This window comes from Taudactylus pleione, unplaced genomic scaffold, assembly GCF_031769625.1.
Source record: "Taudactylus pleione unplaced genomic scaffold, aTauple2 ptg000305l, whole genome shotgun sequence".
NCBI lineage: Eukaryota > Metazoa > Chordata > Amphibia > Anura > Myobatrachidae > Taudactylus > Taudactylus pleione.
In genome coordinates, this window is record NW_028284706.1 from 7,361,767 (window position 1) to 7,386,808 (window position 25,042).

A 25,042-nucleotide genomic window follows, 5' to 3' on the forward strand; every position below is an offset into this window, starting at 1 on the left:
TTTATTTGTATATTCTTTCTGAAAAAAAATATTTGGACAATCAAAAAGTTTAACTCAATACTTTGTAAAGTAACCTCGGTTGGCAATTACAGAGGTCAAATGTTTCCTGTAGTTATTGACCAGGTTTGCACACACTGCAGCACGTATTTTGGCCCACTCTTCAATGCAGATCTTCTCTAGATGTGTCATGTTTTGGGGCTGTTGCCGGGCAACACGGACTTTCAACTCCCTCCACAGATTTTCTATTGAGTTGAGGTCTGGAGACTGGCTAGGCCAATCCAGGACCTTGAAATGCTTCTTATGGAGCCACTCCTTAGTTGCCCGGGCAGTGTGTTTGGGGTCATTGTCATGCTGGAAGACCCAGCCACGTTGCATCTTCAATGCTGAGGGAAGGAGGTTTTTCCCCAAAATGTCACAATACATGGCCCCATTCATCCTCTCCGTAATATGGATCAGTCGTCTTGTCCCCTTTGCAGAAAAGCATCCCCAAAGCATGATGTTTTCACCCCCATGCTTCACAGTGGGTATGGTGTTTTTGGGATGCCACTTATCATTCTTCTCCCTCCAAACATGGCGTGTGAAGTTTATACCAAAAAGTTCTATTTTGGTCTCATCTGACCACATGACATTCTCCCAATCCTACTCTGGATCATTCAGATGGTCACGGGCAAACTTTAGACGGGCCTGGACATGTGCTGGCTTAAGCAGGGGGACCTTACGGGCGCTGCAGGATTTGAATCCATGAAGTGTGTTACTAATGGTAACCTTTGTGACTGTGGTCCCAGCTCTCTTGAGGTCATTGATCAGGTCCCCCCCATGTAATTCTGGGCTGATCCCTCACCGTTCTCAAGATCATTGATACCCCACGAGGTGAGATCTTGCATGGAGCCCCTGGTCGAGGGAGATTGTCAGTGATCTTGTATTTCTTCCATTTTTTTTATAATTGCGCCAACAGTTGGTATCTTCTCACCAAGCTGCTTGCCTATTGTCGAGTATCTCATCCCAGCCTTGTGCAGGTCTACAATTTTGTCCCTGGTATCCTTAGACAGTTCTCTGCTCTTGGCCATGGTGGAGAGGTTGCAGTCTGACTGTTTAATGCTGTGGACAGGTGTCTTTTTTACAGTTATCCAGTTCAAACAGGTGCCATTAATACAGGTAATGAGTGGAGGATAGATGAGCTTCCTAAAGAAGAAGTAACAGGTCTGTGAAAGCCAGAATTCTGATGGTTGGTAGGTGTCCAAATATTTATTTTCCGCAAGAATATACAAATAAATTGTTTAAAAATCATACAATGTGATTTCTGGAATTTTGTGTTCTGATTCTGTCTCTCACAGTTAAAGTCTACCTATGATGGAAATTACAGACCTCTTTCATCTTTTAAAGTGCAACAACTTGCACAATCAGTGGCTGTCCAAATACTTTTTTGAACCACTGTATCTGGTATCTGCATTGAAGTGCAGAATACCTGTGGATACTAGATAGCAAACACAGGGTAGCATAGAGGGAGTCTATGGGGCATAATTTTCACGCTTGTTGGAAGTCAATTAGCGGGGAATGCACACGCGGGTATCCCCGAGACCCCGCGCGCGAGTCCCCGCTGTCGGACTTTACCTCGCACCTCATGTAGGTGTGAGGTAAAATCTGCGTGATGCCGACCTAAACGGCCTCGCGCTACTGGCACTAACACTGTTTGCGCATTGCTCGCGGAGACAGTGTGTTCCCGTGCGCTACAACAGATTTAACGGCGTGGGGAAAAAGCTATTTTATTGAATAGCTTAACCCCGCGCTGCGGGACTTCCAAGCCTCAATTACTCGCGGGAGAGGTCCCGCGGCTAATTGGATATGCCCCTATATGTCAAGAGGTTGGAATGTATAACAGGGACTTGCGGTTCAGGGTAGGCAGGGGAGGCAGAGCCTCCCCTGTCACTCTCCCTCCAGCATCATACCCCCTGTCATGCTCCAGAGTTTTGATGTAAAAACTGTTTTTATACATGTGTGCCTTCCCAGCCATTGACCTCACTGCACGTGACTAATGTATAGGGGTATATATAACACCAATACTGTGCAAATGATGTAAACATAATGATAAGATCCTTTAAACAGTAGGGATTATTTACAGTGAGATGCACATTTTTCCAAGATGCAAAGATTTGCAGGCCATTTCATCTTATTCTGCAGGAGGTGCAAATACTGAACAGTACACCATACTCACCTACCCTCCCGATTCGGCCGGGAGCGTCTCGAAAATCGGGTGCCACTCCCAGCCCCCCGGAAAGGCAAGCAAGCCTATATACTGAGCTGTTTCACACCTCTCAAATCTCTACATCAGGTTGTATATTATATGTTTGCACCTCATAGTGCACATTTATTTTTCCAGTTTCAAACATTACAACCAGTTGTTGTTTTTTCTTCCAACTCCTAATTAGGCCCAATGTCTGCTATCATAGATGAATTCCGATCCTGTATTATAAGAAATAATGTACATCCTACTGCAATTATTACAAATATTAAGTCATTTTTGATTTGTGTGTCCTCTATAAATGCATTTTGTTTACAGTCCTGTGTTATATATCCTTACGGAACTCCTCAATAATTTACTATAGGGAGTAATTAAACACATACAGATGTGTCCTCTTACATCCTTGCCAATCGTGCTATAAACGTGCGCACACATCGCACCATGCGATTGCCCACAGCAGCATATGCTACGGTGCGCTATGGCATGCATTGCGATTGCACCATGCAAACTCTATGGAATTCATGAGTGCCAATGCATTGTGCTTATTTGCTCGTGGGCGGCACACCTTGAGCCATGCATGACGACATTTGCTGCGTATGCAGCAAAAATGCAAGAGGACATATCTGTACATTTAATTGTGGCCCATGCACAAAATATAGTAAAAAACATTGTTTGCATAACTAAGTTAAACCAAGATATTCAACTCACCTGTACAGTAGTTCTCAGCTTTCAGAAGCCCTGCAAACTTGTACACATAATATTCTCCGGGACAGGCCTTCACAGAAATACTTGGTCCAGGTACGCAGCCTGATAATGAATTAGTATAAAGAGCAACTGATTTCACACCTTCGCTGATAGTTGGGTGGCTTGTTATACTGTAGGGCTCAAGGGAACCACATTTTAAACTTGCAACACAGCCCTCCCTCAGTCTTAGTCCATTTTTGTAGCGGTACCAACCAAAGTAATATTTGTCATTGGAGAATCTTCCAGTAGAGTCAATTGTGTAAAGTCGGTTTGATCCATCCAGTTCTTGGTAACTGACACAAGGATCAATACATTGAGAACTACTCAGAGTTTTTATGCAGTCAGTAACGGAGGAACAGGCACTTTCAGGTGCAGGACATGGCGGGTTAGCAGGGTCTGCACATCTGTATATACCTTTCAAATTCGTACAAGAACTGAGACACACATTTGAACCTTGGCATTCATTTATATCTAAACATTGTTTAGTAGTACTATCCCATTTATACCCTGGTGGGCAGCATGGAAAACTATCACAATATACTTTTTTTGTGCAGTTTAAACCATTGCCGACAAAGTCAGCCTTGCAGGAGCATAGTACATAGCCTTGTTTCGGGTAGCAATCAGCATTAGTTGAGTTGCAGTCACTGCATGTTTTTGCATCTGTGAAAACAAAAATCATAGGCTGTGAGAGAAACTCATGTATAGAACTGAAAATACAATTTAGACTCTATATTTTGTATAGTTGCACAATGAAATTGCCAAAATCAGAAACACCCAGAGCTTGTCAGAAACACCTGTTAATATATAACAATAGTATGCAATGTGCCAGCAGCCAAAAACAACAAAAGAGGTATGGCAAACCTCACAAAACAGAAATAAAACAAAATTTTTGTTGTGGTGCTTAGAAAAATAAATACAATCTATTTAAAAACAAAGTGTTTATTCATTCAAATATGAATTAAACAAAGGTAAATTCTCCCGGGAGTATGCCATATAAAATAAATATAAATCAATAATTAATAACACTACTCCAAACAAGATAAAACAACAATATCAATATAAATATAATACGAATTCAATGTATTATCATCCACATAAAAAGCATGTAACTAAGCAAAGGTTACAATGTAATAAATTACAGTGCACCCAGAAAGTATTTACAGCGCTTCACTTTGCGTCAAGACAATCCTGTCTGGGAGGTCTAGAGACAATTTCTTGGACTTCATGCTTGGTTTGTGCTCTGACATGCACTGTCAAGTGTGGGACCTTATATAGACAGGTGTATGCCTTTCAAAATCATGTCCAATCAACTGAATTTAACACAGGTGGACTCCAATTAAGCTGTAGGAACATCTCAAGGATGATCAGTGGAAACAGGATGCACCTGAGCTCAATTTTGAGCTTCATGGCAAAGGCTGTGAATACTTATGTACATGTGATTTCTTAGTTGTTTTTTTTTATTAAATTTGCAAAAATCTTCAAAAAACGGTTTGCACATTGTCATTATGGGGTATTGTGTGTAGAATTTTGAGGACAAAAGTGAATTTATTCCATTTTGGAATAAGGCTGTAACATAACAAAATGTGGAAAAAGTGAAGCGCTGTGAATACTTTCCTGATGCACTGTATGGAAAGATTCTCCTAACTGCAGATAAAGTTAGACTATTGATACTCTAGTAGCAGGGTCAGAGAGCTAAAAGAAAGGGAATGAGCTGGTCCCCAACAGAAGCGGCGCGTGTTCCAAGAGGTGGAACGCACGACCGCTAATCAGGCTGGCCCTCCGGTGGCAGTGAAGTGCTGTCCAAGATATGGAATGCATGCCTACGAATCAGGCCGGACTTCCGGCAGAAGTGGCGTGCGTTCCAAGAGATGGAATCAGGAGTTTTTAAGGTAAGTCCCTTTAACAGGTTACTGACTAGCGATCAACTATATTACCAAAGGGTAACCCACCTATAGTGAATTTAGAGACAGAAACAGCTATACATATGTTTATCCCGGACCACACCCGTAATACAGGATGGGGTGTTACTAGCAGGAGCACAGGTATACCTTGATAAAGGTTGCTTAGCTGAAATGTATTGGTTATCTGTGGGAGCTGCAACTACCAGGAACCTTGGAAGGCACCTGTCATCTAACAGGGAAGGTGAATTTCATTGGGGTAGCATTATCACCCCTAACGCTCATCACTGTGCCTTTCTAAAAAGGTTAATTTTGGTATGCTGCCATCTTAGTTTATCTATTTTTATAATGTGTATTATTTATTTGCCAATGTGAAAATAAAATTGACAGTGACACTGAAGGGGTATTTGCTAGCGTGTTGAAAAAGTTATATCATTTGCCTTCTGAAGGATATTTACTAAGAAATTGTCTCACCAAAAAGAAAATTACAAGTATTGCCAAGATTCCTGGACTGTTTTTGAAAAGTGACTATTTTTTTACCTCAGAGGAGGAGCACTCAGTTGTGTATTTATTTGTCTATGAATGGTTTAATGATGTGTGTAGGTCACATTTTTTTAGCTGTACCTCTAGTTTATTGGAGCACGGGTGTACTATGCATCTATTCTCCCCCCCTAGTGTCTAATCCTAACCCTCCCCCTAGTGTCTAGCACATACCCCTAATCCTCCCCCTAACCCCGCTACTTACCTTAGGCACCGGTATTCTGAGCGCCGGCATCCTCTGTGGTGGGATACTGAACGTATCCCAAAAGAAACATGTCCAGCAAGATAAAACTGCTGTGCTAGCTGTATATGAGCACACACTGTGGTTGATGTATTAGCACCTCATCCTTAGTGGTTTTACTCACTATACAGGATCCTCCGGCTCTAGCAGAGTATTCAGGTCAGGGGCATATTGATAATGGGAGCAGGGTGTGCGATGAACACAGGTCCCTGGTTCCAGAGTGGCCCACACCACACACCATGCACCCATATTTTCTTATACTTACCTCTCTGACGTCTGCATTGGCTGTAGCAGCCCTACACAAAATGCCTGGAAAACTGCTGCCACGGCCATTTTACCTGGCGTTTTGCGCATGCGCAGTAGACTCTGAGCACAGACAAGTCTACTGCTGTGGTCAGTCCGGAAAATGCACATGGGCCCCCTCCTCTCTTAATACACCCCTGGTTCAGGTCCTCACTAACTGTATACAGTGAAAACCCACAGAGGTCTTCTGCCGGCAAAGATGGACTGAGCCGCTGCTGTTGCATGGATTAGTAACTCCCTTTAATGGTTGTAGCAAACCAGTCAATCACCGGCAATGGAGATCCCAATGGACGCGTTAATCCTGCGTGCAGAGATAGTGGTGCTATTCGAAATGCAATATCAGAAGTGAAGTCCTAAACATAAATCAGCAGCAAACACCTGTAACTTCAATGCATTTCATGGTGAGTGACAGCTTTTTCAAGAAGCAGGTTTATAAGCCTGCAGCGGCTCAGCCGATCTTCACTGTCAGAACAGCTCTGCGGACATTCCCCGTATACAGTTACTGAGGACCTGAACTCTCTGCTACATCAAAGAAAGCTGTAACTGGAGGATCCTGTATAGTGAGTAAAACCACTAAGGATGAGGTGCTAATTCAGCAACCACAGTGTGTGCTAATATATTGCTAGCACAGCAGTTTTATCTTGCTAGACATATAGGTTTGTTTTAGCTCTCATTTAGCTCTCTGACTATCAATATTTTAACTTTATCTGCAGTTAGGAGAATCTTTCTATATACAGTATCATTGCTGACTGCTATTTCCTATAATCACAGCGCAGAAGGATTTATTACATTGTAACCTTTGCTATGTTACATACTTTTTATGTGGATGATTATACAATGAATTCATATTATATTTATATTGCAGTGATATTGTTGTTTTATCTTGTTTGGAGTAGTGTTATTAATAATTGATTTTATATATATATATATTAGGGGTGTGCACCGGCCACTTTTCATGTTTTGTGTTTTGGTTTTGGATCTGGATCTTTCTTCGTGTTTTGGATCTGGATTGGTTTTGCCAAAACCACCCTTCCGTGTTTTGGGTTCTGGGTTTTGTGTTTTGGATCTGTATTTTTTTGAAAAAAAGCATAAAAACAGCTAAAATCACAGAATTTGTAGGTTTTTCTGCTCCTATGCTATTATTAACCTCAATAACCTTAATTTCCACTCATTTCCAGTCTATTCTGAACACCTCACACCTCACAATAGTGTTTTTATGTCCAAAAGGTTGCACCGAGGTAGCTGGATGACTATGCTAAGCGACACGAGTGGGTGGCACAAACACGTGACCCATCTAGGCGTGAAACTGCAGTGGCAGACAGGATGGCAGTTTGAAAAACTAGGCCCCAAACTGTACATAATGCAAAGAAAAAAAAGAGGTGCAAGATGGAATTGTCCTTGGGCCCTCCCACCCACCCTTATGTTGTATAAACAGGACATGCACACTTTAACAAACCAATCATTTCAGCGCCAGGGTCTGCCACACAACTGTGGCTGAAATGATTGGTTCGTTTGGGCCCCCACAAAACAAGCTGGCAATTAATCTGTCCCTGCACAAACTGGCTCTACGGAGGCAAGATGTCATCCTCATCCTCCTCATCCACCGATTCCTCACCCTCTTCAGTGTGTACATCCTCATCCTCACAGAGTATTAATTCGTCCCTGCTGGAACCACAGGTCCCTCTGTATGTTCAGGAGGCTGGTCTCCCTGGAACAGTTGATAATTCATTTTATGAACATCATCTTCTCCACATTTTGTGGAAGCAACCTCCTACGCCTTTCGCTGACAAGGTTCCCGGCTGCACTAAACACTCTTTCGGAGTACACACTGGAGGGGGGGCAACTCAGGTAAAATAGAGCCAGTTTGTACAGGGACCTCCAAATTGCTTCTTTTTCCTGCCAGTACAGGTACGGACTGTCTGATATGCCTACTTGGATGCTGTCACCGATGTAATCCTTTAACAGACAGACGCACGCTTGTCGCTGCTGCTTTAAGGATGCAGGTGCGGCTACAGCCCACACAATTCACAAAGACAGAAAAAAGAAGAATATTTTTATGGTTTGTGTAGCACACTTTGAGGGTGTCACCACCCTTTAACAGACAGACGCACGCTTGTCACTGCTGCTTTGAGGATGCAAGTGCGGCTACATCGCACACAAGTCACAAACACATTAAAAAAATAGTTTTTTATTTTTTGGAGCACTTTGAGAGTTACACCACCCTTTAACAGACAGACGCACGCTTGTCGCTGCTGCTTTAAGGATGCAGGTGCGGCTACAGCCCACACATTTCACAAAGACTGAAAAAAAAAGAACAATATTTTAATTGTTTGTGTAGCACACTTTGAGGGTGTCACCACCCTTTAACAGACAGACGCACGCTTGTCGCTGCTGCTTTAAGGATGCAGGTGCGGCTACAGCCCACACATTTCACAAAGACAGAAAAAAAAAGAACAATATTTTAATTGTTTGTGTAGCACACTTTGAGGGTGTCACCACCCTTTAACAGACAGACGCACGCTTGTCGCTGCTGCTTTGAGGATGCAAGTGCGGCTACATCGCACACAAGTCACAAACACATTAAAAAATTTTTTTTTTTTTTTGGAGCACTTTGAGAGTTACAACACCCTTTAACAGACAGACGCACGCTTGTCGCTGCTGCTTTGAGGATGCAAGTGCGGCTACAGCCCACACAATTCACAAAGACAGAAAAAAAAAGAACAATATTTTAATTGTTTGTGTAGCACACTTTGAGGGTGTCACCACCCTTTAACAGACAGATGCACGCTTGTCGCTGCTGCTTTAAGGATGCAGGTGCGGCTACAGCCCACACATTTCACAAAGACAGAAAAAAAAAGAACAATATTTTAATTGTTTGTGTAGCACACTTTGAGGGTGTCACCACCCTTTAACAGACAGACGCACGCCTGTCGCTGCTGCTTTGAGGATGCAGGTGGAATCTAGACGGGATTTGGAACCGAGGACACACTACCTCCATCAATTGTCTAAATCCCACTGCACTAATGGCGGATACCGGACGCACGTCTAACACCAACATAGCAGTCAAGGCCTCAGTTATACGTTTTGCTTCAGGATGACTGCTGTCGTACTTCATCCTCATCACTAGGGACTGTTGGAGGGTCAATTGTTTAGTAAAAGTAGTGATGTTCCTACTTCCTCTCTGGGATGATGAACAACTCCCAGCAGCAGCAACAGCACTAGGAGGAAGTGGTTCTTGATCTTTCCCTATTTTATTTTTATCGGAGAAAGTTTGGTCCTCCATTTATGTTATATTGATATATACGTGCGGCTAAAGCGCACACAAACACAGAAAATATTTTTTTATTTTTGCTGGAGAGTAGTGCACTTTGTGGGTTACACCACCCTTTAAGAAATGAGCCAGCCGTCTCTTTACTTATGGGACACAGGCGCACGCTTTGGCGCTGCTCCTTTGTTGATGCACGTGCAGCCACAGTGCACACAAGTCACAAACACAGAAAATATATATTTTTTTGTTTTGGAGTGTACTTTGGGGGTTACAGAACCCTTTAACGGTCAAGCCAGCTGGCCCTTTACTTATGACACAGGCGCACGCTTGGCACTACTTTGTTGATGCACATGCGGCTACTGCGCACACAATTCACAAACACAGAAAATAATTTTTTTTTGGTTTGGACTGGAGTGTACTTTCGGGGGTTACAGCACCCTTTAACGGTCAAGCCAGCCGGCCCTTTACTTATGACACAGGCGCACGCTTGGCACTACTTTGTTGATGCACGTGCGGCTACTGCGCACACAATTCACAAACACAGAAAATAATTTTTTTGGGGTTTGGACTGGAGTGTACTTTCGGGGGTTACAGCACCCTTTAACGGTCAAGCCAGCCGGCCCTTTACTTATGACACAGGCGCACGCTTGGCACTACTTTGTTGATGCACGTGCGGCTACTGCGCACACAATTCACAAACACAGAAAATAATTTTTTTTTTGGTTTGGACTGGAGTGTACTTTGGGGGTTACAGCACCCTTTAACGGTCAAGCCAGCTGGCCCTTTACTTATGACACAGGCGCACGCTTGGCACTACTTTGTTGATGCACGTGCGGCTACTGCGCACACAATTCACAAACACAGAAAATAATTTTTTTTTGGTTTGGACTGGAGTGTACTTTCGGGGGTTACAGCACCCTTTAACGGTCAAGCCAGCCGGCCCTTTACTTATGACACAGGCGCACGCTTGGCACTACTTTGTTGATGCACGTGCGGCTACTGCGCACACAATTCACAAACACAGAAAATAATTTTTTTTTGGTTTGGACTGGAGTGTACTTTCGGGGGTTACAGCACCCTTTAACGGTCAAGCCAGCCGGCCCTTTACTTATGACACAGGGGCACTCTTGGCACTACTTTGTTGATGCACGTGCGGCTACTGCGCACACAATTCACAAACACAGAAAATAATTTTTTTTTAGGTTTGGACTGGAGTGTACTTTCGGGGGTTACAGCACCCTTAACGGTCAAGCCAGCCGGCCCTTTACTTATGACACAGGCGCACGCTTGGCACTACTTTGTTGATGCACGTGCGGCTACTGCGCACACAATTCACAAACACAGAAAATAATTTTTTTTTGGTTTGGACTGGAGTGTACTTTCGGGGGTTACAGCACCCTTTAACGGTCAAGCCAGCCGGCCCTTTACTTATGACACAGGCGCACGCTTGGCACTACTTTGTTGATGCACGTGCGGCTACTGCGCACACAATTCACAAACACAGAAAATAATTTTTTTTTAGGTTTGGACTGGAGTGTACTTTCGGGGGTTACAGCACCCTTAACGGTCAAGCCAGCCGGCCCTTTACTTATGACACAGGCGCACGCTTGGCACTACTTTGTTGATGCACGTGCGGCTACTGCGCACACAATTCACAAACACAGAAAATAATTTTTTTTTTGGTTTGGACTGGAGTGTACTTTCGGGGGTTACAGCACCCTTAACGGTCAAGCCAGCCGGCCCTTTACTTATGACACAGGCGCACGCTTGGCACTACTTTGTTGATGCACGTGCGGCTACTGCGCACACAATTCACAAACACAGAAAATAATTTTTTTTTTGGTTTGGACTGGAGTGTACTTTCGGGGGTTACAGCACCCTTAACGGTCAAGCCAGCCGGCCCTTTACTTATGACACAGGCGCACGCTTGGCACTACTTTGTTGATGCACGTGCGGCTACTGCGCACACAATTCACAAACACAGAAAATATATTATTTTTTTAGCACTTGGGGGGAGCACCCCTGATGGACAGAGCACCCCCTGGACAACACTACAGCACCCCTTTAGGACTGGGACACTGCACAGGACTTTGGAGTGGACACAGCCCCTATGGAGAACTGACTGCACAACACAGTCCAGCCAGCCCCTATGGACTTTGAAGTAGTGGACACAGCCCCTATTAACAACAGCAGCACAGCACAACACAGCCAGCCCCTATGGACTTTGAAGTAGTGGACAACAGCAGCACTACACTACACTACACTACACAGCACTAACTCCCACCCTCCCTCTTCACTGTCCACAGCCGAGTGAGAAAATGGCGCCGACGCGGGTACCTTATATAGGATCCAAAACCCGCGAGACTCGGAAGGCGGGATGATGACGTTTTGCCTCGATGTCAGATCCGAGTCAGGCGGGAAAAGTCGAGCCTGACTCGGATCGGACTCGGATCGGGGGGGCTCGGGGGGGTTCGGATTTCAGAAATCCGAACCCGCTCGCCCCTAATATATATATATATATATATATATATATATATATATAATATATGTGTGTGTGTGTAGTTGAATAAAGCGTCTGGTGTGTTGCATATAAATTAAGTAAAACAAAGGGTCTTAGTGAATATAACTACAAAGTGATAAAAGTGATAATAATAGACAATTTATTTACATAAAACAGACATAAAAATTGACCCCTTGATAAAGACCCTGAAGGACGAAACACGTTGGGAGGCTGGCTCTTACTTGCCTTATGCACTTTTATCATATATCCAGATAAGCATTGCCTTTTTTTTTATAATTATTTTTATATTTTAAAAAATTATTTAATGTCTGAATTTTAAACATATGATCAGTTTTTATGCAGTTATTTTTATTTAAAATTTTTATTATGAATTACATATTTATTGTATATGTTTGTAGAGCACACTGCACTTTATAATATCTCAATAGAGCTTTTATTGCTGCTATTACTGTGTGCAGGCCCTTTGATCATTTTTTATGTCTGTTTTATGTAAATAAATTGTCTATTATTATCACTTTTATCGCTTTGTAGTTATATTCACTAAGACCCTTTGTTTTACTTAAATTATATGCAACACACCAGGCTCTTTATTCAACTACACCTACACATGTTTTTCAGAGGACAATTAACCCATTGTCCCATATCAGTTGTTTTAGCAGACACCTATCACATTAGGGTGTGTAGTTGCTTTATAACACTATTTAATCACCACGTAGAGGAGAGTTGTGCCAGGTTGGCACTATTTTCATACTATTATTATCATATATATATATACACACACACACACACGCACACACACATTTTATATTGTATACTCCCAGGAGAATTTACATTCATTTAATTCATATTTGAATGAATAAACACTTTCTTTTTAAATAGATTGTATTTATTTCTGTATCCAGTATGTTCTAAGGGGTTTGGTAACCCAGCTACTTACCTACGGGATTATGGCGGTCGGGATGCCGGCGCCGGGATTCTAACAGGTGTCAGGATTCAGGCGCCGGTATTCTAAGCACCAGAATTTCCACACGCAGGATTATGACTGCAAGTGCCACAACAACAAAAAATTTTTACAAATCAAATTGTGATGTATTTTCTACAAGGCAACAAAACACTGTATTTGATGTTTTTAATTACTATTATTATTAACATTACTATTAGTTGCTTATATAGCACCAGCATGTTTCTTCGCGCTTTACAATTAGGAACCAACAGTAATAAAAGAAGCCTGAGTAATAACAGACAATGAAGTAAAAAGGGCAACATCCAACAAGGTCCAAAGGGCCTTGCTGCCCTTGCAAGGACCTTGATGCCCAAATGTAGAGAATGTAGATAGATAGATGCAGAAACCCCCCAGAGAGTTAGATACTATAGATAGATAGATAGATAGATAGATAGATATAGATAGAGAACCCCCCCCCAGAGAATGAGAGAATGTGGATAGATAGATAGATAGATAGATAGATAGATAGATAGATAGATAGATAGATAGATATAGAACCCCCCAGAAAATGAGAGACTGTAGATAGATCACATACAAAACCAAACTTACTCGCTTCCTCTGTAGGATCCCAGCTATTGATCCTCCTGAGTGGGATCTCTGGAATCCCCCTGTCAGGTCTCTACCCCATGCTGCGTGCTCTCGCCTATTATCTGCATGCCATCCCGCAGTCCGCTCAGCTTTCAGTTTGTGGGCAGCACTGCAGGGCTTACTTCTGGCAGATATGACAGCACAAATGGAGATGGGAGCATCTAGTGGCACCTGGCAGACATGCACTCAGCAGTGACACTGACAGCAGCTGTCTATTCTGCATCTGCCTGGCTCATAAGAGCCATCCTCTGGTCAGAGCTGTAGATAGAGTGTCTGCTGGCCAGTACTGATCAGCGGGGGTTCTGGGTACTCAGAATATGCTCTACATTAGTGCTTGTCGGGGTGGTTCTAAGGTCAATATTAAGTACTTGAACCCATTGGCTTATGATTCTATCACTAAAATACCCTTATTTTAATAACACACTTAAAACTCCATTGATTTTGAAAATTTCACTCATAAAAAAATTGCTTCAGGTCTCCTCCAGGGATAGGGGCCATGAAGCTTAAGCTTCATTAGTTTCACAGTAGATCTGCCTCTGGGTAGAATAGCTAAGGTAGGTTATGTGGGTGGTTCTGGGATTTAATAAGTTTGTCTGAAGAGCTGAGTTTTCAGGTACGCTTAAATGTTTGGAGACTAGAGGAAATTCTTATTGTGAGTGGGATGCTATTTTAAAGAATGGGTGCAGCACAAAAAATGTGGGAACTTATTTCTGAAAGTAAATCTAGCAAAAGACTGCACAATAAAGCAACTGACTAGCCAGAATAGATGAGGGTAGGAGCAATGGCCAAATAATCAGAGAACCTCCATACATTACACATCAGACAGGTTTAGTAACCAAATGATTAGACGATATTTCAGGCTTTTTCATCAGATCCATACACTGAACGATAGACATTTAAACCAGTTGTTTGGTTTGCATGATTATCATGCACTGTATGGTCAATTTAAAAGATTATAAACGTTTGAACTTGTTAAAGACCAATAGCAAGACATAAGGAATTAATGTTACTTAGAGACCTGGATACCTGGACATAGAAATACTTTTCTTTAGAATTTTTTAAAGTCTAAGTAATAAATATGAGCGGGATTAGTTTCCTATAAACCAAACCCACCCGAAGTTACTGAATATGAGTGGATCTGAGCTGCGGTTTGAGTTTTTCCACCAGGCTCAGATTCAAAAATGAGGCAAATTGTTATCTTCCAGAGGGAACCAAGGTAACTCCTGGAAGGCATGTGATCACACAGACACCATTCAGTACTGCTATTAGAGAGGGGATCCAAGGCTACAGCTGCCAATCCTGTATTGTTACTTGGGAATAGTAAGCTGCAGAATAAATTCCCTTAGGTGACCACTTCTTCCTTGAAAATTAATTAAGTGGCTACAGGTAACTATCAGAGTCTCAAAGAAAGGGAAGACTGTGAGAACTTAATAAAAAGGGGAATGAGTGCAGCACCAGTATTTACTAGATCTGTAGCATTTCCCTCCACCTCACATCTGTCCCGACTATGGACTTTAAAATATTACCTGGAGCATAGTAGAAATAATAGAAAAAGACAGCTTAGATCTAAATACATCAACAGTAGGTTTTCTCTCTTTAGTTAGAAAGGGAAACTAATTAAAGCCAGAAGAGAGTTAGAGCCTCTGCAGAGCAGTGACAGCCACTTGGAATTGCAGGACCTAGCTGGCCAGTTAATTCAGATACGCTTATACATTTGGGAGATATATATATATATATATATATATATATATATATATGCCACGTCCATTATTGAATTGAGATGTTTCAGTCAGACCCGCTGCCACAGGTGTATAAATTCAAGCACCTAGCCATGCAGTCTTCATTTGCAAACGTATTGATGCCACCTTTGCAATGGTTTGTGAAATTTAATCCCTGCTGGATATTCCACGGTCAACTGTAAGTGACATTATTAGAAAGTGGAAGCATTTAGGAAAAACAGCAACTCAGCCATGAAGAGGAAGACCACATAAAATCACAGAGTGGGGTCAACGACTGCTAAGGCGCATGGTGTATAAAAGTCGCCAACGCTCTGCTGATTCCAAAGCTGAAGAATTCTAAACTTCCACTGGCATTAATGTAAGCACAGAATAAAAAGTGCAATAATGAATGCGCAATCAATGAGGTGCAGCTAAAGGTCCCCATGGTAACCCGCTGTGGAACGCGGATATTACAGTCCTCCCCGTTTGTTTCCATGGAAACCTGCTATGGAACGGGGATACATTAGCCTTCCGGGTTTGGGCATTTGGAGTGAAGATGAACTTCCGGGCTCTGGAACGCAGCGACAGCGTGATGCATCCTGAACGTGACGTATCATGTGATCAGTAGGAGTTGTGCTCATGCGCATAGAGCAGGACTTGCCGATTAGCGGTTTGTTTAGATAGCAGGTGTTTTGTATTAGTTTAGGTATATATTAGGGTTGTCTACCATCCAAGAGCTATGCTTCTGATGAAGGACCTTTAGGTCAGAAACGCGTTAAGCTGCTCATTTGAAGATTGATTCCTGTTAACCCAGAGGACCAGAGGGACGTGTTTGTCTATTGCCTTATCAGACGGGTTATCCAGACACCTGGTCTGTATACCATCTGGCTTCCTGGACTCACGGTTCTGCTGTGTGCCTTGAGGGATATACAGATATGCCTTTGTTTCTTCTATGTTTGTAAGTGATACTACCATTAAACCTTTGAATTTATAAAGGATGACTACACTATATATTTTTTTTCTCTTTGTGCATGTTTCCTTCTACATTGGATCAATGTAACAAGCATTAAAGAAGTAGAAGATTATCCATATTCCTCTTGCAGGAGGACCATCAGTTCTATCTGGAACTCTCATTATGTCTTTATGGTGATTTCTTTTTGTTCATCTTGTGTGTTTTCACTCACAGGGTGCTTTATATATGTGAATTTGTCCATTGGGGAGCGCTATATACAGGTGCAATAGTCTTTTTCTCTATTAATGTAAGCACAAAAACTGTGCAGCGGGAGCTTAATGGAATAGGTTTCCATGGCCGAGCAGCTGCATGCAAGCCTCACATCACCAAGTACAATGCCAAGCGTCAGATGGAGAGGTGTAAAGCACAGTGACACTGGACTGTGGAGCAGTGGAAACATGTTCTGTGGAGTGAAAAATCATGCTTCTCCGTTTGGCAGTCAGATTGAGATTGTGAGAGTCTGTGTTTGGCGTATGCTGCAAGAATTACCAGCCTGACTGCATTAAAGCACAAATACAGCATGGGGGTAATATCTTACCAACAAATACAAACATAGGGTTATATAGTACAGTACATTAGAATCTACCAACACAAAAAAACCCTAAGATGCTAATCAAGTATCTTGCTGTGTCAAAACTGGTAAATCTGGAGTAGGGGGGCTAGATACAGGAAAATGTTGAAGAGCGCTAGCTCCAGCTCCCTCAGTAATGTAAAGATGCCATGACATCCATTTCATCAGAGGGGGAAAAGGTGATGTAGAGTAGGGAACAGCATATGTCTCCATTTCAAAATTGTACTGAATTTTTTAAAATACTTGAGTTATAGTAGAAGGATTCGGAGATTTCCACAATTGGGCCAATGTGGCTCTAGCTGCCAGCAAAACTTGACCTGTCAGATAACGTTCACTTTTAAGAATAGAACGGGGACACCAGTTGAGCAAGGCTAGAACTGGAATTCGGATTAACAATCATCTTAAGAACTTCAGATAATAAAACAAATACCTCAACCCAAAAATCAGGAAGGATTGGGCAATCCCAGAAAACATGAAAAAGAGTACCCTCCTGCGAACATTGCCGTCAATTGAATTTTGTGCAGGAAGACCACATTTTGTGCAACTTAATTTGATTAAGATAGAGTCAATGGAGTTGTTTAAAATGCACCTCCATATGATTAGTGCACCGAGATATGTGAAATGAGTTATTATAAATACTTTCCCATTGTAAGGAGGTAAAAGTACGCTGCAAATGCAATTCCCAACGAGCTGAGCTGTAACAAACAGTAATATTGGACCTGGCAGTGGCGTATTGCAAAAAAGTGTCACAATGCTGCACACCTACACGAGAAGCGATGCCAATCTTCTCTCAATCAAAACAGAACAAAGAAATGGTGTGAGGTGGCGCTTATCAGACACAAGGCAATAAGTATCAATAAACTATTTTAATCACAATCACAATAAAAAAGCAAAATACACATATCCTAAAAAAATACTCACGTGTACATATTAAATATTCAAACAGTAAAATGAATCTCAGCAGGGGCCTAAAAGATGGCATATACTGTATATCCTGATTCCACATGGTACTAAACAAATAGGTGCCTGTGTTGTTTTAAATAATTGAAAGTTGATATTTATGTAGCCACAATGTTTCTATAATGTAGCAGACAATGTTGCAGTAAAGTTAATATGTTACTGTATTAAAGATCTAGTGACACACTTCTAAAAGATCCTTTTTATAGAATGTCCTGAGTGGATTTCATATACTCCCAATCCTGGATTAGTATAATGTAGGATATGATCCAGCTCCTCACTAATTAGACTGTACGTGTGAGTGAGCTGAAGCGTCCAGATCATCCGTATGCACCAGACACACTGTGCGGATCTGTCAGGAGACCCAGCGTATTCCAGCAGTTGCCCATCGTCTCCAACAAAGTAATGAGAGCAGGGTCCGTATTCGCAATAAATTGCAGTGGAACAACAATATTCTTAATACAGCGACTGGGTATTCACTCTCAGTTAAAGCAGCATGCACCCTCTAATAATGGCTTCCATAATAATTGTAATCAGGTGAGGGGCAAACAGAGCAGCGGAGTCCCAAGTCTGTTTTCTCACCCTCATATGGAATGTCCGCACTTTCTGTGGTTTAAATCCATGGTGCAATAAGAAATAGGTTGATTGATCTAACCAAGACCAGTTGCTTTTTTAACTACATAATAAGATGGTATTGATTTTGAGATTCCAAAGTAGCGAGTTGCAGTTCTAATTCTCTCTGTAAGGTATTGTTTCTGCTGAATGGCCATACCTCGCAACACAGCCTTTAAGGCACACCAGTAGTTAAAAACAGAAGTATCCTCCAGAGAGTTAGTGTCGGTATATTGAGAAAGGGAGGCCAAGAGTGCCATGACTACTTCAGGGGACTGAAGGGGGTGGTCGGATAACCTCCACTGCCGAATTGGGGAACCAGCTGGGGGGAGATTCCATACCCATAACAAAAGGCACATGATCTGACCAAGTAATGGGTAACATTTTTCTTATTAGCTAAAATGAGGTTTATATGCGAGTATGTGTTATGAACATTAAAAAAAAAAAAAAAAAAGTGTAGTCTCACACCTCAGGGTTTTCAGTCCACCGTACATCATATATATAAAATTCAGCAAGTCATTTTTTAAAGGCCATTGACGGACCTACAGTAGATCCTCAGGGCGGACACCTAATCTAGAAGCAACAAGATCTATCAAGACGAGGGTCAGGAGCAATATTAAAATCTCCAAATATCGTAAGGGAACCCTTCCTAAATCTTTGGATCTCAATAAAGACCTCCCGCAAAAAAGTGATCAGACAGGAATTTGGAGCATATAAGGAGACCATGGTAACCTGAGTATCAAGTAGAGTTCCCACTAATATGAGATACCTCCCATTTTTGTCAGCAATATTGTGAGAGAGGGTGAAGGGGGAGGCAGCATAAAATAAAATAGCAACTCCATTTCTTTTAAATGGCCCATTGGCCATATAACAAAAAAGTGATATCTACAATCTTTCAACATGGGTGGATTAAGGGCCAAGAAATTAGTTTCTTGTAAAGCAACCACATCTGCTTTATGGGTATGAAAGGTGCATAAAGCTAGGCGTCGTTTTTTTAGGGGAATTTAACCCTTTAACATTCAGTGAAAAAAGATTGACCATATAGAAAACTTATAGGACAAGGCAAGTAATTCACTGGCCACAACCCATACAGCAGAAATAAACTTTGGAAAAAAACATAGTAAAGAAAAAAAACAAAAACGTAAAAGGGAATAAGAATTCCAGGGGGGAAAAAACAAACAAGCCTATTATATAGGGCATATATATTTGCCACAGGGACTGAAATGTGGCAAAACAAAAAACATGGGGTCAGGTCAAAGGCAGCTCAACCCAGAAGACAATATTGTAACAAGCAATGTACTGTAACACAAAATAACATACAAGAACACTACAATAGAAGGAAATAAACATTTTGTGAGACTGACAAATGATGAAAAAAAATTACACAATGAAATGTGTAGCAAATATTAGAAGCCTTGGAAGACCCATCTCAGAAACCCTCAGTCCAGTAGAGGGGCGTTCAGAGAAAAAGGCAAATACTGTATCTGGATACTGCATAATCTTATCCAACTGATGACAACTCAGGGCAATCAGAAGCTTGGACTTGGGTGAGGATGACGGGTATGGAATGTTCCACTCCTCTAGTAATTTAAGTCCTGCCTCCAAAAAGGACAACCCAAAAGTTGAGCCATCTCATCGTATAGGGAGTTTCACAGGGAATCCCCAGCGGTATGAAATTTTGTTAGCATGAAGAGTTGAGGTGCTTTAAAATGGTGGCTGCTGAGAAGTCAGGGAACAATTGTAGGTTTCCAAGGATTTCAGAGTCTTGACACGATAAAGTGGATATGTTGGAGATTATCTCTAGATGCAGAAGAAGGCAGATTACGGGATCTGGGAAGATGGCATATCCGATCGATGAGGAGGCCAGACTGAGCCGAAGCTGGCAGAAGTCTCTGAAATAGAGACAAAGCAAGTTCTTGGAGCTCAGAATTTGACACGGATTCCGGAATTCCACGAATTTTAATATTATTGTGACGTGATCGATCTTCCAAGTCCGCCAGCTTGTCTCTCAGAGCAGTAAGGAGAGTGTTATGGGAGGTCATAAGCTCCTCCAACTTTCTTTCAAGATGATCAGTCCTATATCCCAGATCAATTAACTCCCACTTAACATCCTGCAATGCAGATTGCATATAAGAGATGAGGTCCACCTGGAAGGACTGGAGCATTTGTTGCATCATCCAAGCTGTGAGAGGAGTATCATCATCATCTATCGAACCTGGCTGCATAACATGAAGAAGCAAACAAGCTGGAAGTGAACCTGTAGAAGGAGATATGTTAGTGGCTGCAGATCCTCAGGGCTGAAAACGAGTCAAGGAAGAAAACTTCTGCTGTTTCTTAGGAGCCGTGTTCAGCCACAACAACTAGTCCGACGGTCATAAATCAGTAAGACGAAGGTCAAAAAGAGGCAGATAGCACTTAAGGAGGGTTCACTAAAGAAGATGTCACATGGGTGGACGAGGGAGCATTACTCACAGGGCATTATCTGGGAGCACACAAATAGCAGATATCCAGATTGGCACAATGGGGGAAGCACCAGCTAGAGAATTCACCAGAGAGCACAAAAGTTCAGACTTATTCCAGAAAGATAACACTCAAATTTTGTATGGTAGTAGGAATGGTGAATACTGAAGCCAAAAGGTATAGGTTGAAAGCAATAACTCTCCTTCCTTCAATGCAATCACTGTAATGGTATGGAGTTACCATCCAGCAGTAGTAACAAACAGGGGGAAAGCAGGTATAACCCCCAAGAGTCCTTATGAGGAGGAGGCAGGAGGGAGTCTAAATGCAGCCTTCAGGTGCACTCTGGGTCCCAGGGGATAGTGAGCCACAGCACAGATCTAGGCAGACTTACTGCAAGATGGCGGCCACCTGGAGCCTAAAACTGACGGGTGGAGCACCTGGTCGTGGATGAGTCCGCTGGGTTCAGTGGCAGGAGAGGAACTGCCAGGCAGATGTCACAGATGGAGGTAGCAGGCCCAAGGTAACGGCAAGTTCAGCTGCAGCGGATTGCGCAGCTAGATCAAGGCCACGGCTCCAAGTCCAGGATCCACGAGTAGGCTGCAGTGGAAAGCAGGGATCTGGAGGATCAGGGCCCCACAGGGCGCTCTGACAACAAGTGCCACCAAAGAGTGCAACAGGGCAAACCCCACACACTGGAGGACAAAGCCAGCAATCAGAGATCCCAGAGGACACGTCCACTCCTGGCAGCATCCAGGCCACACCCCCACGGACATTAATTTTCAATTGTTAACTTATTTGTTATTCAGAGGTAACTAGTAATGAATTATATGATACTGTACTGTAGTATGTGAAGTATTGTTACTTATTACAGTATATGCTAAAGGAGACTCGAATTTGAGGAAGGGTTCCAGATAAATAAAATAGACATTTTATTTATTGTCTAATTTACTGTGTTTGGATTGGGGATCACTTACCTCTCTGAAGTGGCATGGAACAGAGGAAACAAAAGGAACGACTAACAGTGAGAGATCCATATCACCACAGATCACAAACCACACTCTGGTGTTACACATGCACAATAGCACAGCTGGCCATCAGAGCAGGTAGTAAAGTGATTGGATTAGCGATCACTTTACTTTTATACATTGCAGGGATGGCCTCATGCAGGAGCTACTGTCTCTGGATGTGTTTTTTAATACTTTACAGCAATACATAATTTTTATTGCTTTTATAAGCGCCGATAAGAAAATTATTATTATCTTGTCTAAAACTTTATAATGAAAAAATATGCCCCTTTGTCTTGCTATTTTTTTCTCCTTTTCACTTTCTTTGTCTGTTTCATCCTTTTTATTTATCTTTTTTCACTTATATTTTCTTACTTGGAATATGTCTTCTCCTGCCGCTTCTACATAGAAATAACTATCTTCACACTTAGGGATCTATTCATCATCACTTACTTTATACAATAGCTGGTGAAAATAAACATTTTCACCTACTTTTGTATAAATAAAGTGTCAGGGCCATGCATCATTCCTGTAACGCAAGAGTTATCACTCATATTTCCTGGTTACAATTCTCCCCCAATAATTTCCACAGTCCCCATACTTTAGTATGGTGATGTGGAAATTGTGTCATTCACCCTGATATGGCACACAGAACCCAAATCCCATCAAAAGCTGCCGTTTACATGGAAGCTTGTGCAGGAGGGGTATCTATGCACATGGGATGTAGTTAAGAGATCGGCGGCCGCGATGCTGCCAGTCTAAATCCCGATGAAGGGAAGCTCGACAAGGGATGTAAGATAGGCGTCGAAATACCGACACCTATCTTAATCCCAATGCTGGAATCCAAAAGAACGGCTACCCGAACGAGATAAGTCCGGGCCACCCTTAGCGTTAGCAGCAGGTGGTGGGAGGGTTAGGTTTAGGTAGCATAGCGGGGTTAGCATTCGATTATATTAGCATTAGATTAGGGGGGGGTTAGGGTTAGGCACCCCTAGGGGGGAGGGCTAGGGTTAGGCTCCACTGGCGGTAGTTAGGGTTAGGCACTAAGGAGGGAGGAAACTCCAATAACTGGGTTTAAGATAGTAGTAAAAAAATCATGCTGGTAGTGTTAGTAAAGTAAGCCCTCCCTCCGTTCTTTCATTCAAATCACTTAATTTGGACAAACCTGCCTATTGTTTATGCTGCCAAGTGAAGGGATTGGTGTTTACCTTCCCACTTGTTGACGTATACATTGGATACTGCATGTGTCAGTTGGGGGTTTCGTCCAATCAATGCACAGCTGGGGGTATACACTTTCAGCTCTGAGACTTACACGTGAGCCTCCTTGAAAAGGCCCAGGCCAAAATACGCATTGGGCCACGTCTCCATGGGCATCTCGATGCACACAGAGATTACCCGCACCACGGACCCTGATCAGGAATACCCCATAGTGCTGACAGTTACCTTCCTTCATCTCCCTCACTGTCAGCTCATCAGCTGCCACTTCTATAGACTGTGCATTTTGTTTCTACACTGTGCCGCAGTTGCAGGGACTCTCATTACCGGTTCTATACCCGGTATGTCCGGTAAAAGCAGATCTCTGTACTACTAAGTACATAGGTTCTATACTCTATACTGTCTATTAGTTCACCAGGGGTTGATTCACTATTCCTGATTATATGAGGAACGCCTCATTTCATTCATATATTTGTATTACAGGATCCGTGGTATATATGTTATTAAATCGAATTATGTGAGACATTAAAATAATTTCTATCATCAATAGATGATTAAACTAGAGGGTATACAATCAAAATGCCGACAGCCAGGAAGCTGTCTGACAAAATCCCAGTGTCTAAATACCGACGCGGGACTAAAAACAGCTGGATTCTAGACAGATGGCTTCCCGAGCGAAGGTAAGCAGGGCAGTGTTAGCGCTTAGCCACCGGGAGATGGTTAGGTTTAGGGACCCCCGGGGGGACTTAGGGTTAGTCACTACCCCTGGAGGGTTAGATTTAGGGCGTGGGGAGGGGGAGTTAGGTTAAGACACCCCTGGGGGGAGGTTAGGATTAGGCACCTCCCCAGGAGGGTTAGAGTGCAGGGAGGGGGGGTTAGGAATAGGCACCCCTGGGGGAGGTTAGGGTTAGGTACCACTAAGGGAGGGTTAGGGTACTTACCAGCCCCAGTCTGGATCTTCAGCTTTCAGGCTTGCGGCATCAGGATTTAGTCAGACAGCTTCCCAGCCATCTGCATTTCATACCCAACCCATGTAGAGATATTTTTTTATACTCACCAAGGATTATATTGACTGTTAGCTCTTTTACAGATTGGTTACCAGGTCCATATATTTACTACTGCAGCTTGTCTAAATTTACTCTTGTGAAGATCTATTATGCATAAATATTGATCAAATGTATTTATTTGCTATTTATTATTTTTTCTAATTTTTCTTTTGCTATTTTTTTATGTATTCACTTCTTGCACTTGTCACTTTGTGATGATATAGTGATTCATTTTGCACTTGTCACTTTATATATTATAGATTTATTGTTCAACTCATGACTTTTCAATGAATTGTATGCTTTTTTTGTAGATTGTACTGCTGTTATACAGTACATTGCACTAATGACCAATCATTCTTCATTTTATTAGCATAGCACTTTATATTTATCGTTGCTAACCATCATGCTTTGATTGGTTATCTTGCAACTAATTATAGTGTTTGAAGTGGTTGAACTGCTATTTGACTGTTTACACTATTGTGTTCTTTTTGACTGCATTATGAGGCTGTTATAATTACTGAACCTGAATTAGAATCATCATATAGAGATACTAGATCATCATTAAACCTACTGATTGTGTTAAGCTATTTCTTTTTCAGGGACATTTTTTACTACTATCTTAAATTTGGTTGCTTTACCCCATTATTTTTAATATTTGTAATAAAAGTAAATTTTTAACAATTGTTATAGCTAGGTGTGACCCAGTTATTGGAGTTTTCTTTTCTTTTTTATTTTCTTTTGTTGAACTGTTTATATTACTCTGTGTGAGCACCCTAGTTGCAAATTTATTGAATCTAATTATATTATTGGGGTTGTAAATATGAATTGATTTATATTTTGGTGTTCATTTAAGTTTCCTGTGCTGCGTCTCCGTTTTACCAACGCGTTTCACCTTGAGAAAGACTGAACATCGAAACGCATTGGTGGAAGGGCTCAGGGCACCTGATTGACTTGGAGACCTCTCATCTGAAATGGGATATTCTGGGCCTATCACCCACTTCAGGTTATACATTTTTGTTACATCTTGCCTTGGTGATCAGTCACCCTGGTATTTTATGTATAGTGTTTTATAACCTTTTAAGGAATAATAAAACTGTTGGAT

At 42.0% G+C, this 25,042-nt stretch overlaps 1 protein-coding gene across 1 annotated transcript in view; it reads right to left on the minus strand.

The window, feature by feature from the left end:
• The window catches only part of LOC148511546 (uncharacterized), a 117,465-nt gene that overhangs the window by 69,668 nt on the left and 22,755 nt on the right, over positions 1-25,042 (minus strand). Inside the window, exon 4 of the mRNA XM_088442084.1 lies at positions 2,948-3,643. Coding sequence (XP_088298210.1) covers positions 2,948-3,643 — 696 coding nt within the window. The remainder of the gene's footprint in view (positions 1-2,947; positions 3,644-25,042) is intronic.